Source organism: Phyllopteryx taeniolatus, chromosome 10, assembly GCF_024500385.1.
Source record: "Phyllopteryx taeniolatus isolate TA_2022b chromosome 10, UOR_Ptae_1.2, whole genome shotgun sequence".
In the NCBI taxonomy this organism is placed as follows: domain Eukaryota; kingdom Metazoa; phylum Chordata; class Actinopteri; order Syngnathiformes; family Syngnathidae; genus Phyllopteryx; species Phyllopteryx taeniolatus.
The window spans coordinates 10,058,640-10,076,950 of NC_084511.1; the positions used below are offsets into that span (position 1 = coordinate 10,058,640).

Consider the following 18,311-nt stretch of genomic DNA (forward strand, 5'->3'; position numbering starts at 1 on the left):
AGACAGCATAGTGCACCACCGGAGCATAAAAGTGGCTCTGGATCTTCGTGAGGCCTAGCTGTTCATGTCATGGGGGGAAAACCTCATTGTGGGGGTGGTTATTACTGTATGTAAATTAGCCACACTTTTTCGTAACAATGGGGTGGAAGTGCAGAGTTTTTGACTTGGTCAATTTATTTATTTTTTTTTCTTTGAGTTGCAAGCTAAATTTTGTGTTAAGAGGTAGCGAGCTTCAGATACACCACTGCTCAAGTGAAACGAAAAAAAAAATAGCGCGATCATGGTACTGTAATGTCCTCGCTTGTGGGCAAGGACAGCCAGTCACTGACGCACTTTTAGCCATTTATTGAACAGAACAAACAGTTAAACAGTAAAATAAAAAATGAGAAGACCGCTCAGAGGAAATGGAACCTGACATCACTCACTAGGCCACGCCCCTTAAAGTCCCACACTCACACGAATACTACAGCACGCACAGTAAATACCCTTGAGAAAACTTTCTTTTGATTTTTTTCATTGTTTTGTTTTTTTATGCAACACATTGGTATACAGTAGCTATGAAAAGTATGTGACCCCAAATAAATGTGGTGTTTTTGGTGGGGTGGGAACAGATTAATGGCATTTCAGTTAATTACAATGGAAAAATTGGATTGGACATAACAGTAGATTGAGTCAATAAACCTGTACATCGGCTTAACACTGTACTTACTTTGTTGTGTAGTATCACACTGGATCAGTGGGCAGGCAATCCAAAGACTTACGACTTAACTATTTGTAAACAAACAAAGTCAATTCACAATAAGACCCCTTTAAGGCATATTTTCCTCGAAAACATCAAATTTGTAAATAAAAGGACAGCGTGAGCTCCTTTGGCGTCACAAGAGCCTAGCTGATAATTTGAATAAACTCATACAAGCGACATCAGACATCCCCAACATATTTTTCTTATGGCTTCATTTTCAGTGCCGCACAACCGAAACAAGCACAACCAGAGTCCTGATTTGCCGCTTGAGTGTTCTAATGTTCTTGTTTCCCTCCTGAAGAGCTCCATGTGCTTTTTTTATTTTTAGAGACGCTCTATAATGGACCGTCATTTTCCTGCACTTTGCTACCAAATGAGCCGATTCATTTGCCTACATCGCATCCTCTCACATCTGCGGACCATAGCTCGCGTAACCAGCCAGGTTCCACATTGAAAACGATAGCTATGGGGCGCTTTGAAATCATTTGTGGCCTTATTAAACTGTTTTTAGCTGGAAAGGGCTGTTACCTCTGCCAAGGACATTCTATTTTCATAGCAGAATTTATGAACCAAGGAAACCCAATTACATTGTACGGATCGAGTAGGGATCTTTATAAAGGATTATTATGTTTGGGTATTTTTTATACAAATTGCAAGTTAATGAAACTGAAATTTATGTTAATATGGGATTATTAGCACAATTCTCATTTTTTAATGTTTACAGAAAATATATACACAACAAATTCAACAGAATCCAATTGCCTCGATTCACCCTTTGCGGCTTACCATGACCTGGATGACTGAGAATATGCACAGACATAAAGGGAAAAGAAAACACAATTTTTACAGAGCATATTGGTATTCTTTATTACGGAGCCCCCCTGGTGCCAAGGTATGAGAAAAATAAAATTCATTGATAATCTGTTCCCTCAGTTTAGTAATCCGTTCCTTCAGTTTAGTAAACTGTACCCTCAGTTTAGTAATCTGTACCCCTCGGTTTAGTAAACTGTACCCTCAGTTTAGCAAACTGTACCCTCAGTTTAGCAAATGTCTGGGGCTCCGTATACCTACGTATATCTGTCAAGTGAAGTAAATTCTATTTGTATGTTATATTCTTACTCGTGTGAATTCTGTGTATAAATTGTCATGTCGTGATATATCCTACATCCCATTTTTTCAAGTGAAAGGCAATATTGCTGTAGTTCGAGGGGGTTGATCATTATATAGCAGTACTAGCAGGACTGGCTACAATTAGCCTGCGTGTTTCCTAAACACAGTACTAAATTGAGGGTACGGATTACTAAACTGAGGGTACAGATTACTAAATTGAGGGTACAGTTTACTGAACTGAGGGTACAGTTTACTAAATTGAGGGAACGGATTACTAAATTGAGGGAACAGATTATCAATGAATTTTATTTTTCTCATACCTTGGCACCAGGGGGGCTCCGTACTTTATTGTTATTTTGACAGGAAGGTAAAAATGACCTCAGCAATTAAGCTGTTAGGATGTTGATTTTTGTTGTTGTTTTTAGTACATTAAACATTTTATATTAGATTAAAAAGCACTTTTGAAAGATTATTACCGACCAAGTTGCAGCCATACATAAAGAGTAATCAATAAAGGAAAAAGAAATGTAGTCAATTTTCAAAACGTGTCTGTCAGTCCAATGTGCGGGAGAAGAGTAACATGGGCTTCAGAAAAGAAAATAATGAAAAAAACGTCTTTCAGTGTTAAACTAACTTCTGCTAATTAGTGTAACTATAGTTACAATAAATGGCTATGCTAAATTGCTTTTGGTAGACAATTTTAGTGTAGTATTTGTTTTTTAACAATTTACTTTCACTCCCTCAGAATAGAGTTACCACACCACAAATATTCTTCAGTAAAACTTAATTTAAAACTCATTGCAAAGTTTTTGTGAAATTAGCTTATATTGAGCTTGTTTGGTACTAGGCTTGTCAGGATGGGATTCCCAGAGTAACTCACAAAAATTATTACTAAGATTTTACAAAATGTACTGTTACTACTGTAGCTTGTATCCATCCATCCATCCATTTTCTGTACCGCTTATCCTCACTAGGGTCGCGGGCGTGCTGGAGCCTATCCCAGCTATCTTCGGATGGGAGACAGGGCACACCCTGAACTGGTCGCCAGCCAATCGCAGGGCACATATAAACAAACAACCATTCGCACTCACATTCACACTTACGGACAATTTAGAGTCTTCAATCAACCGTTTTTGGGATGTGGAAGGAAACCGGAGTACCCGGGGAAAACCTACGCAGGCACAGGGAGAACATGCAAACTCCACACAGGCAGGGCCGTGATTTGAAACCCATTCCTCAGAACTCTGAGGCAGATGTGCTAACCAGTTTTTCACTGTGCCGCCTGTAGCTAGTAGTGAGCTAGTTAATTATATTTGTAAATTTGGTACATAGCTAACTAATTTGTTAGCTCGTTAATTGATTTCTCGGAAAGGAGAGCCACAGTCGCCGATCTGCTTTTCAGCCGTTTATTGAACACCAGGAGAACAGTAAAAAAATTAAATAAAACAGTAAGCAAACTACTGAGGAGCTGTTTTCGGCCACAACTAATGCCGTGAAACTCACACCTCAGACACAACTGTGTCACTTTAAGAAACGTTAAACTATTTATTACGTTCGCTAGCCCGCGGGCTTACTGGCTAGCGAGCTAAGGAGCTAAACAGCTCGGTCTGGCTCGCTCGGTTGTAGCGACATCGTTTAAAACAGAGGTCACTAACTGGCAAACCGCGGTCCGCACCCGGTCCTAGAAGCAGTCCCAAACGGACCCACAATATAGCCAAAAAAAGACATGTTATGATTCAAAACATACGGGGATCTTATCTATTTTAAGCGGCGCAAGATTACAGGCTTTACGGTTGTGATGAACAGTACTCACCAATCACATGCAAGTTCAGCCACCCCCTTCAACCAATCAAATCTGCATATCAAACCGTAATCACTGACTCCGCGCAACCCAGACAGAGACAAGGAGTAACGTTGCAGGGGGGAGAGAGAGAGAGAGAGAGAGAGAGAGACTTAGCATTGAAGTTGAGTAAAAGACAGAAAGATGAGAAAATTACTCATAAAGGAAGAGAACTTTTGGAACAAACGGAGCTTGAAATGGAACGGCCAGAGTCATTTTTGTTTGGACTCCTCAATGGGAAGTTCCCATTGGGAGCACTTATTAAAAGTGCATATATTTGAAACGCCATTATGAAACAAAAAACAAGTTTTGAACAAACATAACCTCTAAAACGGTTCAGTTGTTAGGAGTTGTTGAATTAAAATATGTGAAATTGTCTGACACAGTAAGTTGCAGGGACTCATATATATATATATATATATATATATATATATATATATATATATATATATATATATATATGTGTGTGTGTGTGTGTGTAATATACACAGCGGCTGAAATAAGTATGTAACACGTCATCATTTTTCTCACTAAATATATTTCTAACTGGACCCAGAAGCAAGCGGAGGCTGAGAGGTTTGTGGTGAAAGGGTTATTGAAGAGGATATGGAGATGGATCCTTGAGGCGTACTGGCGGGTTGTCGAGACAGGGAATGTGCTTGGCGGCATGGTGGTAGAGGTCAAAACGGCGGGGAACACGGAAGGAGCTGTTTAGACTGCACAGACTGGAGTGTCCTTGAAAATTCAGCTGGCAGCCTGGATGAATATATGGACACTGTCACATCCTATATCCGTTTCTGTGAAGAGGTGTGTGTACCAACAAAGTCATTTCGCACATTCAACAACAACAAGCCGTGGTTCACTGCCAAACTTAAGCAGCTTCGCCAAACTAAGGAGGACGCATATCAAAGCGGGGACAGGGCCCTGTATAATGGAGCTAGAAACCAGCTGACTAAAGAAATTAACATTGCAAAGAGGGACTATGCAGCATAGCGGCAGGCCCAGACTTTGCGTCCCCATCCTGCCACAAAAAGTCTGCGTGGACCAGCTCGCTCCAGTCTTCACACAGCTCTTCAATAGATCTCTGGAACTGTGCTCCACCATAATTCCAGCCCCCAAGAAACCTACAATCTCGGGTCTAAATGACTACAGGCCTGTCGCCTTGACATCTGTGGTCATGAAGTCCTTTGAACGTCTCGTGCTGGACCACCTCAAGAGCGTCACAGGTCCCCTGCTGGATCCCCTGCAGTTTGCCTCCCGAGCGAACAAGTCTGCGGATGATGCAGTCAACATGGGACTGCACTTCATCCTAGAACACCTCGACAGTGCAGGGACCTACGCAAGGATCCTGTTCGTGGACTTCAGCTCAGCGTTCAACACCATCATCCCTGAACTCCTTACATCCAAGCTTCTCCAGCTCAGCGTCTCACCTGCCATCTGCCAGTGGATTTAAGCTTCCTGATGGCCAGGACACAGCAGGTGAGGCTGGGGGAGGCCACCTCATCCACACGCAGCATCAGCACTGGGGCGCACCAAGGTTGTGTCCTCTCTCCGCTGCTCTTCTCTCTCTACACAAATAACTGCACCTCAGCGCACCCGGCTGTCAAACTCCTGAAGTTTGCAGATGACACCACTGTCATCGGCCTCATCAAGGACGTTGACGAGTCTGCATATCGACAGGAAGTGGCGCGGCTGGAGATGTGGTGCGGCTGACACAACCTGGGGCTGAACACGCTCAAGACTGTAGAGATGATCGTGGACTTCAGGAGGCATCCTTCGCCACAGCTACCCCTCACGCTGTCCAGGTGCCTTGTGTCAACTGTCGAGACCTTCAAGTTCCTGGGAATTACAGTCTCTTAGGATCTGAAGTGCGCGATCAACATCAACTCCGTCCTCAAAAAGGCTCAGCAGAGGATGTACTTCCTGCGGCGTCTGAGAAAGCACGGTCTCCCACAGGAGCTGCTGAGGCAGTTCTACACAGTGGTAATCGAATCAGTCCTGTGTTCTTCCATCACAGTCTGGTTTGGTGCTGCTACAAAAAAGAACAAACTCCGACTGCAACGGACAATAAAAACTGCTGAAAGGATTGTCGGAATCCCCCTACCCACCCTTGAGGACTTGCACGCTGCCAGAAGTAAGACAAGAGCGTGCAACTTGGCAAATGAAGATGATTCTGAGGAGCACTGAGGACAAGGAAAAACACGGAGGTCAGAAGGATAGTGAGGACTGGCGTAGCTTACATGTTGGTTAGAGAGCCGGTGTACCACGGGAGAACGTTAATACTCTAGCGAGAGTTACTGCGATCTGGCAGCCTCTAATACAGGTGATGATGAAGGTTGATTGATGACAGGTGCGCGGTCGAGGTGGTGCTGATTACTGGGAAGAGAGAGAGAGAGGGGCGCAAAGTGCCACCCAAGCTCCAACAAAAGAACTGCGGGCCACAGCTCATGACACTATTGACATGAAATTTTCACCAGATGTTGGGAACAACCGACGTAATCCTTTACATACAAAGAAAGTAGAACAAATAAGATCAGAAATTAAGTAGTGTGTAATAATGTGAATTGACACAGGGAAAGAGTATTGAACACATGAATAAAGGGAGGTGCAAAAAGGCATGGACAGCCAAGACAACACCTAAAATCTATCAATAATCAAACAGCAATACAGCCCTTTGTCAGTGCAAATGAATATCAACTAGTCAGTACTAATTAATGGCCTACAAAAAGGTCTCATTGCCAAGGTGTGAGTCAAGACACATATCATGATGGGTTAGAGCAAAGAGCTGTCTCAAGACCATCACAAACTAATTGTTGCAAAACATAACAATGGCATTGGTTACAGGCACGTATCGAAACTTCTGAATATTCCACTGAGCACGGTTGGGGCCATAATAAGTAAGTGGAAAGCCAATCATACCACCATAAATTTGCCTCGATCAGCTGCTACTCGCAAGATTCCTGACAGAAGAGTGCAAAGAATAATCAGAAGAGTTGTCCAAGAGCTAAGGACCACCTCAAAAAGACCTGGAATTTGCAGGTACTGTTGTCACGAGGAAAGTAGTGAGTAATGCACTCCGCTGCCACGGCCTGTATGCAAGCTCACCACGCAAGCCTCCTGCCTGACGATAAAGCATGTCAAAACTTGTTTAAGTTTTCTGAACAACATTTGGACAAGCCAGTTAAATACTTGGAGAATTTAGTCTGGTCTGATCAGAGCAAAATTGAACTCTTTGGATGCCATAATGCACACCACGAGAAATGGCACTCCACATCACCCTAAAAACACCATACCAACAGTGAAGTTCGGAGGTGGACACATGATGTGTGGGGCTGTTTTCAGCAAATGGTACTGGTAAACTTGACATTATTGAAGGAAGGATGAATGGGAAAATGTACAGAGACATTCTTGAGAAAAATCTGCTGCCATCTACGAGGATGATGAAAATGAAACGACGGTGGACATTTCAGCAGGATAATGATCCAAAACATACTGCCAAGGAAACTCTCAATTGGTTTCAAAGGAAAAAAATAAAGCTGCTTGAATGGCCCAGCCAATCACCTGACTTGAATCCAATCGAAAATCTGTGGAAAGAAATGAAACTCAAGGTCCATAAAAAAAAGCCCACGGAACCTTCAAGATTTGAAGACTGCTTGTGTGGAGGAATGGGCCAAAATCACACCAGAGCAATGCATGCGACTAGTTTCTCCATACCGGAGGCGTCTTGAACCTGTCATTGCAAACAAAGGCTTTTGTACAAATAAATACCTATTGATGTGTTCAATACTTTTTCCCTCTGTCATTTCACATTATTACATATAACTTAATTTCTGATCTTATTTGTTCTACTTTCTTTGTATGTATGGATTACTTGGGTTATTCCCAACCTCTGGTGAAACTTTCATGTCATTAGCACCTTTGGAAATATATTTAGTGAGAAAAATGGTGACGTGTTAAATAGTTATTTCAGCTGCTGTATGTTCTTACTATATCGTGGATTTTCACTTATTTTGGGTGGGCCTGGAATATATCCTCCACAATGAACGGTGATTCATAGTACATCAAACATCTGATAAAATAGCATTAAGATGATCATTAACTAATGGACCCCTAGTGTTTAAAGTTGCCTTCTTCATTGTCATCATTATTCATCCGTTCATCCCAGGATCAACTTTGTTACTCAAGTGTCCGCCCTTGAAACGTATTTCCCATCCAAAGGGCCTGATATCGATCAGCAGCGGCCTGCATCGTTGCGAGAGGATGACATTCAATATTTTTTCCATCGACTCGTGTTACAGGTACTGCCAGGTCATATTCTCAATGTTGCCCCCGCTAATGCGTGTGAGAGGAATGGCCATCGTTAAAAGCGAGCCCAAGGACTGATATTATTACAATCCATGTTTGGAGCCATATGTCCACTTAGAGGTGGATTGCTGTAGGTCTCCATTCATAACCCAGTATATGCTAGGAAATATGCTAATTAAATTCCAACGCAGGGGCACACATGAATCCTGAGAGGCACCTTCATTAATGGGAGACAGAAAAATCAATTTCTGGGTGTGTGTTTCCCTCAAGATTAGCCGCAGTTGTTGAGTGATATTTCATACTGACAAGATCTTTTCCGAACATTGACTGACCGACCCCCACTCCCTCGATATTCCGACTAGCTACTCGCTAGTTAGTTAGCTAGCTAGTTAGTTAGCTTGCTAATTAATAATTATAATGATTCATTTGATTTATAGGCGCCTTTCAGAGCACTCAAGGTTACCGTAGAAACATAGTTAATAACAAATAAGAAACCATAAAAATAACAGAACATAAAACATCAAATAAAGTGGCATATAATATCGGAAATGTTAAAATGAATAGACAGTCTGGAAAAGGTGTGTCTTGAGATTGGTTTTAAGAGGGTTAATGAGTCTGTGTTTCCGTGGTCAGGTGGAAGTGAGTTCCAAAGACGGGGCGCTGAGCGGCCAAAGGCTCTATCCCCATGGTGGACAGACGGGCAAGAAGGGACGGATGGAGGGCGAAGATCTGAGAGAGCAGGAGGGTATGGTAACGTGAAGGAGGTCAGCAAGATATGGCAGGGCGACTTGGAGTTTGTGTTGTCGCAGGGCTGGAGTGATGTGGTGAGTGGAGGGGGTCCTTGTGATCATATATTTTAGGGGCACCAGAGTTCATAAGAAGCTGTAGTTTTTGCATTTGTGGGGGAAACCATACAGAAGAAAGTTGCAGTAATCCAGGCGGAAAGTGACCAGGCTATGAACAAGGACAGAAGCAGTTTGGAGGTTGTGATGGATGAACGGAGACAATTGATATTTCGTAAGTCAAAGTATGTGGACCAGGTGATGTGTGTTTGGAGTGTGCTTTCCAGGATAACACCCAGACTCTGGACCTGAGGGGTGGAGGAAACAGAGGAATTATCAAGTGTAATGGAAAACCTGTCCATTTTGGTTAGTGTATGATTTCGGTTTTATCACTGTTGAGTTGTAAAAAGTCGGGTGAGAACCAGTGTTTGAGTTCAGAGAAGCATGGAGGAAGGAGGAAGAGTGGTGGTAGGTTTGGTGGAGAGGTAGAGCTGGGTGTCATCCGCATAACACTGAATTTACAGAAAATATTGTCAAGAGGTAGGATGTCTCTGATAAAGAGGAGGGGGCCCAAGACAGCGCCTAAGGGACACTGGAAGAAACGGGTGGGATTTGAATTATTTCATCTGGACAAACTGGGTGCGGGTACAAGTAAGTACTGAACCACTGTGTGTGTGTGTGTGTGGGGGGGGGGGTCTATTCAAGATGATGGGGTGAGAAATTATATCAAAAGCTGCAGTCAGATCAAGGAGGATGAGCATGGTGAGTAAGCTGCCAGGAGGACGTTGTTTGTGATCTTGATGAGTGCTATTTCGGTGCTATGGAGGTGGCAGAAACCAGACTGGAATTGTTCATAGAGATTATTGGAAGTGAGGTGGGAGTGGAACTGGGAAGCAATGTTTTTTTTTGAGAGAAACAGGAGGTTGGAGATGGGACAAAGCTTATTGAAATTTGTGAACGAGAGGAACCCGATAAGGAAATTTAAATCAATGTTAATAATTCTTGGATTCCCCCATTAAATAATGAATGAATTTTGATGACAAAATCCAGTCTTGTGTTTCCATGAGGCCTATTAACACCAACAACAGTCCACCCCAAAATTCACCAAGATATTGAACAAATAACTTCATTACATACTACCTACAAATAATGTATTTGTTTAAACCCTACTTATCAAATTAAAATAATGGGGGGGACATGGTGGGCATGGTGGTCGACTGGTTAGAGCGTCTGCCTCACAGTTCTGAGGACTGGGGTTCAATCCCCGTCCCCGCCTGTGTGGAGTTTGCATTTTCTCCCCGTTCCTGCGTGGGTTTTCTCTGGGCACTACGGTTTCCTCCGACATCCCAAAAACATGCATGGTAGGCTAATTGAAGTCTCTAAATTGCCCTTAGGTGTGAATGTGAGTGCGAATGGTTGTTTGTTTATGTGTGCCCTGCGATTGGCTGGCAACCAGTTCAGGGTGTACCCCGCCTCCTGCCCAATGATTGCTGGGATAGGCTCCAGCACTCCCGCGACCTTTGTGCGGATAAGCGGCTCAGAAAATGGATGGATGGATGGATGGATGGACGGAAATGCAGCTCTAATTGGAGTGCCTGTCGAGTGCCTCGTGTGTTTCTTACTGTGTTACAGATGGAACGATCCAAACAAGATGACAGAGGCGGCGAGGAGGCTGATAATCAAACCAATGCAAGTGACAGCGTTCTTCGTTTCACTTCCCCTGTGTGACATGTCATTCCCATCCGTTCAGCATTAGTCACCCAATAAAGTCACACGTGTGTGTGATGTGTGTGCGTGCATGCGTGTACGTGTGTGTGTGTGTGGGGGGGGGGGGCGTCAAGACACCACTCGGCAGTGTTCGTGAGATGCACAGTATTATGTAGGACGCCAAACACAAACGTTATTCCTTCATCATTTTTCTCTTGTTTTGCCACCTGTCACAGCTCACCAACAAATAGTTTGATCATTTTTCTTTCAAGTATACTTCAGTTTGTGTGCGTGCACGCGTGTGACCGTGTCGCTCCAGGCGAAATACCCTCCTTTGCCTCATTCCCTCCAATCTTCCCTCCACGTATGATGTGTTTCCTCTACTTATCCACATGCCGATTGTTTCTCTTTGTCATCTGCTTCAATTTGTTTTGCTCCACGCCTGCTTGCTGCTTATTTACCTTCTCCGCTAATACGATCTTGGATGAGACATATTGTGCATTTATTTCACAATTTAAAACCATTTCCAGGCATCTCAATAATAAGCTTGTGACACAGGTCAGAATGGCCCAATGATCAGGGATTACAGTACACGTTAGTTAAGGGGTGGGCAAGGTATGGCTCGCGGGTCACATACGGCCCACTACATTCCTTTTCAAACTTGTAATGTTTGTTGCATTGCATTTTTCCCTTAAATTGGTTGCTTAAAATGTTTTTATTTATTTATATTCATTTTTATTCATGTATCACATTACAGTGGAATCTTGATATAATGGACCACGATATAACAGATATTGGATAAAACTGACTTTCAAGACCAAACAATGTGTCCAAAAATTGTTTCCATTTGTCACTTAAACTTGACAAAGTTTGTTAATTCTAGAATTGGCTGCTGCTGTTTACTGGCGCATTGCAGGTAGAGAATGGGACTGACGTATTTCCAGGTCACAGATATACAATATGACGACATCCAATTCCATAAGACGTGCATCCCGTGCGTATGAGGTGGTCATGTTGAATGTGGCATATTGACCTGGCGGCCATGGTGATGATGATGGTTATATCTCGGGCTGTGGAAAAAAAAAAAAAAAAAAAAAAACGCTTACTCACCTAAGTCGACCACAAAAATTGGTCGATGGAGAAATTTCTGCCTCCAGGCAATAAAAACATATTAATAAAGGCATATTTGTGCCGCCCGGAAACAATTTGCGCCGCCTGGAACACTTTGACCACTGTCCATGTTTACCACACGGACATTTGTTGATGACGGTCACACTGTTGGGCTCGTGAAAAACATGACAGAGTGTCTGTAAGTGATGTTTAAAACACTATTAGATGTATAATGTACATATAACATGTATGAGTCAGCTAAATGGTAGTTAAGAGGGTTTTTTTTGTTTGTTTGTTTTTTTAACTAAAATGGTAATCACTAGCCCGGTCATGCTAATTGTAAATGCTAACCATTTAGAAAAGGCTGATTTTGTTGTCTCAAACTCTGTACAGTTCATAGCAGACGTTCAGTACCATCGTATGCTGTTCAAGCATAGTCCATAAATGAGAAAAAAATGCCTGTTGGGAGGTGGAGATTACTCAAGTACTCGACGAAATATCACTGTTCATTATTTTATGCCGAGGCAAGCCCATGACGAAATCGAGGCACTTTTAATTTCACGATATCGTGAATATTGTGACATCCCTACATAGGACAAATATTTTTTTCATACGCTTGCGTGATCGGGAATGTTTATGTTTTGGTATCTTGCCCCGGTTAATCGGGAATCGGTTAACTTCGAGCCCTGTTAATTAATAAAATAAATATTTACATATTTAATGTGGGGTTTTTTTGTAATAATTTTATGTACCTAGGAAATAGATTTTTTTGTAAATGATAAACTGAAAATAAAAGCAAAATAAATAACAGTTCAGAGTCTGAAGTAAAAAGCTGTTATGAAAACGAACTAAAGACTTTTTATTTTCACTCATTTCTCACTCAGTTCATCACTAATCCATCCATTTTCCGTACCGCTTTATCCTCACAAGGGTCGCGGGCATGCTGGAGCCTATCCCAGCTAACTTTGGGCGAGAGGGGGGTACACCCTGAACTGGTCGCCAGCCAATCGCAGGGCACGTATAAACAAACAACCATTCGCGCACACATTCACGCCTAAGGGCAATTTACAGTCCTCAATCAACCTACCAGGCATGTTTTTGGGATGTGGGAGGAAACCGGAGTGCCCGGAGAAAACATCATCACTCGTGCTCCGAATTATTCTCATAGTGTGTGTATCCGTGCATGTGGCGGTATAGCGGCAGTGTTATGTAAATTAGTCTCGCTGTTACGTCACAGTGAGACAAAATTCTGAATGGCTGACTCAAAAACAATATTTTGGAAGTTATTTTACCAAACATTTACTTCGTTATTTGTATGCAAACAATTCAAAAGTAAATTTGCCTGGTAATAAAGTAAATGTCCCATTTAAAATGTGTGTTTGTTTATACTGTATGTGTGTGTATACAGGAGGGTACACTGGTGTCCTGTAGTCAGGAGAGGGAAGGACCAACAGAGAGGAGGTCACCAAGTCCTGTCCATTCAGAAAGAGAAGCCCTGCTCGTCGGTAAGACCTAATGGTCCTTATTGCAATTAGCCCTGGGGCAAATTGCAATATTTTATATATATATATATATATATATATATATATATATATATATATATTTATATATATATATATATATATAACTTTTTTTAATAGTCCCTTAGGGGCTAATTGCAATTTTATATTATATTATATGTATTTTTTATATTATACATTTATATATTATTATATAATATTATTTTATAATATTTATCATATTAATATTTTATATAAGGAGGAGAGAGTGGATAACAGGTAGAGAATGGGACTGATATCCCACATCCCAAAAACATGCATGGTAGGTTAATTGACAACTCTAAATTGCCCGTAGGTGTCCATGTGAGTGCGAATGGTTGTTTGTTTGTATGTGCCCTGCGATTGGCTGGCAACCAGTTCAGGGTGTACCCTGCCTCCTGCCCGATGATAGCTGGGATAGGCTCCAGCACGCCCGCGACCCTAGTGAGGAGAAGTGGCTCGGAAAATGGATATGGATGGATGGATGGATATGTGAACGAGCATGCGTGCTTGTGTAGAAATCCCAAATTATAGCAACATCCGGTAATGTGGTGTGTGTTTACAAAAATATACGGTATCTTTTAAGTGCTTGAATTGGACCTTGGAGCAAAACTTACAAAGCGAATTTGTAGCTGTAATTCAAGTCTTTGTTCATTTGACTTTGACTGTGTCGCTGGATGCACACGGAATGCTTAATAGCTGCGTCCTCACTTGTTTGGTGGTCACAGCGCATTGCTTCTGTTCAGCTATTGACTACGCAAAGTGTTTTCCCGGCAAAAAAGCCTCGAGCAGCGGCGGCCTTGGTAGACACCATCAGGGTGGGTCTCTTGATGCTCCGCAGGTGGTTGATATCAGAAGAGGGGGTATATCACATCTCCCGGGAGGGCCATGCGTGAGCAGAAAGCAGATGCTTACTTTCACTTGGGCGAGAGGTTGTCTTTGCTGAGGCTTTGGCGACAAAGCCGTTGCTAAACACTCGCTCTAATCCAATCTGCAGCCGCAGTGTCCAAGGGGGGCCCCCACACGGGAAGAGGAGGTGATGCCACTAATGTCCTCTCCATACTGTATATTTATTATCAATAATAACGCGCAACCTGTTCTCATCCTCCCTCAGGCATCATCTCCACCTTCCTTCATGTGCATCCATTTGGAGCCAGCATCGAGTACATCTGCTCCTACCTGCAGCGCCTCGACACCAAGGTACCGCCACATCACATCCAGATGCAATGCGAACATGTTAACAGTTGGTATGCTAACATATCGCACGGCAGCATCCTGAGCAGCGAAAGTGCTTTTTTGATTTTACATCTCACACCGTATTGAGATACTATGTCTAATGAGAACTCATAAAATGCTAACATTCTAGCATTTGGTATGCTAACATATAGCAAGATAGCAACCTGAGTAGAAATTTGCTTAGGCCAACTGATAAGGGTTTTACATTTTGCCCAACATTCTAACAAAATAGCAGTCTATATGCGAGCATAGCAAGCTACCAACCTGAGTAGCGAAAGTACTTAACATTGTGTACTCCATTCAGGTACCATTTCTAATGAGAACTGATAAAATGTGAATTTGGTAGCAGTTGGTATGCCATATCGCAACCTGAGTAGAGAAAGTGCTCAGGCTGACTGATAAGGGTTTTATATCTTGCCCTCTATTCAAGTACTATTTCTAAAACCGATATAATGTTAACATGCTTGCAGTTGTTGTGCTAACATATCGCATGATAGCGATCTGAGTAGCCAAAGTATTTTATGGCTCGCACTCAATTCAGGTACCATTTCTAATGACAACTGATAAAATGCAAATTCGGCAAGAGTCAGTGTGCTAACAAGATAGTAACCTGAGGAGCAAAAGTGCTCAGGCTAACTGCTAAGGATTTTACATCTTGCCCTGTTATCAGGTACTGCTTTGAATAAGAATTGAGAAAATGCTAAGATCATACATGCAAATCAGTCGCCTTTCGGCTAAATTCGCCGTTTTGAACGCAAAATAGGCCATTTAGGTGAATCATATAGATCCGATGAGTTTTTCCTGGAGGCAAGGGGGGGTCGCTGACATCATAGGCTATTTCGTACTCCTTGAACGCTGGCAGCTAGATCCATTCCACACATCCACCATCCACACACAGATGTAATTTCTGAATATTACTCCACGGCGGATGACTATACGAGCGCATTGGCCTGAGGTTCCGCCTGTGTGCTCGGGACCTGCTTTGGACAAGTCACAGGAGTTGACGAGACCAGAAAAAACACTTCCGCCACTACTGCTGTTCAGAAGTAACAGTACTTTTACTCCGTTACAATGATCTAAATGTAAATCTAATTGAAATGACATAATTTACCACTCTTCTCCTAAAAAACTAAACAATTTTCTTTTAGTGCGCCTGTCCTCTCCTGTGTATTAAAATAATAAATTGAGTCATCAAAAAGGACTCAAAGTTTTTGATATCCTCTTTGATATGCTGATGTGCAATTTGAATTCAAAAGATTTATTACAAATACCATGCATACAACATTTACGCATGAACCTTTATCTCAGAGGGCTGAGTGTAGGTTACTGTATGAACACATAGGTTGTGAGTAAAAATACATGGTATTAACTTTGTGTGGTGATCCGAGTCACCCACGATCGCAGTGACTCTCAAACGGGGTGAGGCCCCTCTGCGCCGGTTTTGGCCACACTTTGGCCGTGTCCTCCGCTTCACATCCACCTTAATGTCTGACCACTTCTTTTTTTAGTTCAGCGTGTGTGCACTTTTCCGACCCCACAGCATTGACAGCCGCACAGGCGCTGTCCCATTCGCTCCTCTTTTGCGTGTTGCTAATGCCAGAGAACATCCATCCATTTTCTGAGCCGCTTCTCCTCACTAGGGTCGCGGGCGTGCTGGAGCCTATCCCAGCTGTCATCGGGCAGGAGGCGGGGTACACCCTGAACTGGTTGCCAGCCAATCGCAGGGCACATACAAACAAACAACCATTCGCACTCACAGTCACACCTGTGGGCAATTTAGAGTCACCAATTAATGCATGTTTTTGGGATGTGGGAGGAAACCGGAGCGCCCGGAGAAAACCCACGCAGGCACGGGGAGAACATGCAAACTCCACACAGGCGGGGCTGGGGATTGAACCCGGCTCCTCAGAACTGTGAGGCTGACGCTCTAACCAGTCGGCCACCGTGCCGCCAGCCAGAGAACAGAGTGCCCAAAAGAGGATTTTCTTGCGCACCTCTACTTCATTGAGCGACTTCACATTCAGAAAATGTAATTTTCTTCATTACCTTGCTCATTGTCCTTTTTTCCTGATCATGTAGAGATCGGGATCTCAGGCGCAGGGTTCATTTATATATGATTTGCATATTTAAATGTCGGGCTGAACAGGGAGGAGTCGGCTACTCCAGTATGTGCGCTCATTTCCTCGAATGTACGAAGGAAATGTGCTTGGATTCATGCGTACGCACAGATTCATACGTCTGGATATTTTTGTGCGTACGACGTTTTCTGGATTTGAGCGTACGCCATGTTTTAGTAGGAAATCTTTGTACATGAGGCCCCTGGTCATTAGGAAATTTCATGTAATAGGATCCAGGTTGTTTGTGTAAAACAGTCGATGTTCCAGCCTCAGTTACAATCTGTGAATAAATGTTAAAAAAATAGAACTTTACGAGAAACTTCTTCAGACAGTTTGTCTCCGTTTCTAAGACTGAAATGTCATTGGTGTGTGAGTATCGCTCTATCTGGCCGGTCGGCCAATTTCCCCCGATGCCGAAACATATTAAAAGCACGTCCTTCGCTGGCTGAGACACCGCTAGCCAAACAGTGGCATCAATCCTACGGACGCTCATTGTTCCTTTCACTCACGTCTGCCCAAGTGCACCTCTTTTATTTCCATCGGTCTACGAGTAGCGTTTAAGAGACGTTATTATTCCACCGCTCACACCGGCCAGCCTTCCTTGGGTGTTTGTACCCCAAAATTTTACGCTTCTCGATGCACTGACAAAGTGCCATGAAAAAGTACAGTTTATGCCCCTTCCTCAAATTTTTTCTTTTTTTTTTAAAGCTCATCAATGCAGCCCTATGGGGGGCACAAGCCAGTGCAAACTGTAGGCCGGTCCCAAGCCCGGATAAATGCAGAGGGTTGCGTCGGGAAGGGCATCCGGCTTAAAACTTTGCCAAACAAATATCAGCGTTCATCCAAAGAATTCCATACCAGATCGGTCGTGGCCCGAGTTAACAATGTCCGCCACCGGCGCCGTCAACCTGCAGGGCAACAGTGGAAATGCAGCTACTGTGCGTCGAAGTCAAAATAGAGGTGGAAAGCGGGTTCTTCGGCAGAAAGAGAAGAGGAAAGCACAGAGCCTAGAACTGAATGTGGGGACTTTGAATTTTGGGACTATGACAGCAAAATCTCGGGAGTTGGTTGACATGATGATTAGGAGAAAGGTTGATATATTGTATATGCAGGAGACCAGGTGTAATGGCAGTCACGCTAGAAGTTTAGGGGCTGGGTTTAAATTATTTTACCTTGGTGAAGATGGGAAGAGAAATGGAGTCGGGGTTATTTTAAAAGAGTTGTCTAAGAATGTCCTGGAGGTGAAAAGAGTATCTTATCGAGTGATGAGGCTGAAACTTGAAATTGAGGGTGTTATGTATAATGTGATTAGTGGCTATGCCCCACAAGTAGGATGTGACCAAGAGGTGAAAGAGAAATTCTGGAAGAAGCTAGACGAAGTAGTTCTGAGCATCCCAGACAGAGAGAGAGTCGTGATTTGTGAAGATTGTAATGGACATGTTGGTGAAGGAAATAGGGGTGATGAAGAAGTGATGGGTAAGTACGGCAACCAGGAAAGGAACTTGGAGGGACAGAGGGTGGTAGACTTTGCAAAAAGGTTGCAAATGGCTGTAGTGATCACTTTTTTCCAGAAGAGGCAGGAACATAAGGTGCCCTACAAGAGCAGAGGTAGAAGCACGCAGGTGGATTACATCTTGTGCAGACGATGTAATCTGAAGGAGGTTACCGACTGTAAGGTAGTGGGAGAGTGTGGTTAGACAGCATAGGATGGTGGTGTGTAAGATGACTCTGGTGGTGGGGAGGAAGATTAGGAAGACACAGGCAGAGCAGAGAACCATGTGGTGGAAGCTGAGACAGGACGAGTGTTGTGCAGCTTTTCAGGAA

General features: G+C 43.1%; 1 protein-coding gene across 13 annotated transcripts in view; it reads left to right on the top strand.

The window, feature by feature from the left end:
- Positions 1-18,311, top strand: part of enox2 (ecto-NOX disulfide-thiol exchanger 2) — a 290,823-nt gene that overhangs the window by 261,101 nt on the left and 11,411 nt on the right. For 7 of the 13 annotated variants that reach the window (XR_009790374.1, XM_061786742.1, XM_061786746.1 and 4 more), the window contains 4 exons: positions 10,412-10,468; positions 13,005-13,101; positions 14,132-14,170; positions 14,249-14,334. Coding sequence is in view for 11 of the 13 variants with exons in the window: in XM_061786742.1 (XP_061642726.1) it covers positions 10,412-10,468; positions 13,005-13,101; positions 14,132-14,170; positions 14,249-14,334 (279 nt within the window). In the remaining 2 variants the exon portion in view is untranslated. Of the gene's footprint in view, positions 1-8,630; positions 8,743-10,411; positions 10,469-13,004; positions 13,104-14,131; positions 14,171-14,248; positions 14,335-18,311 lie in introns of those variants that run through there. The other 6 variants (XR_009790375.1, XM_061786743.1, XM_061786738.1 and 3 more) reach the window with 4 other exon arrangements.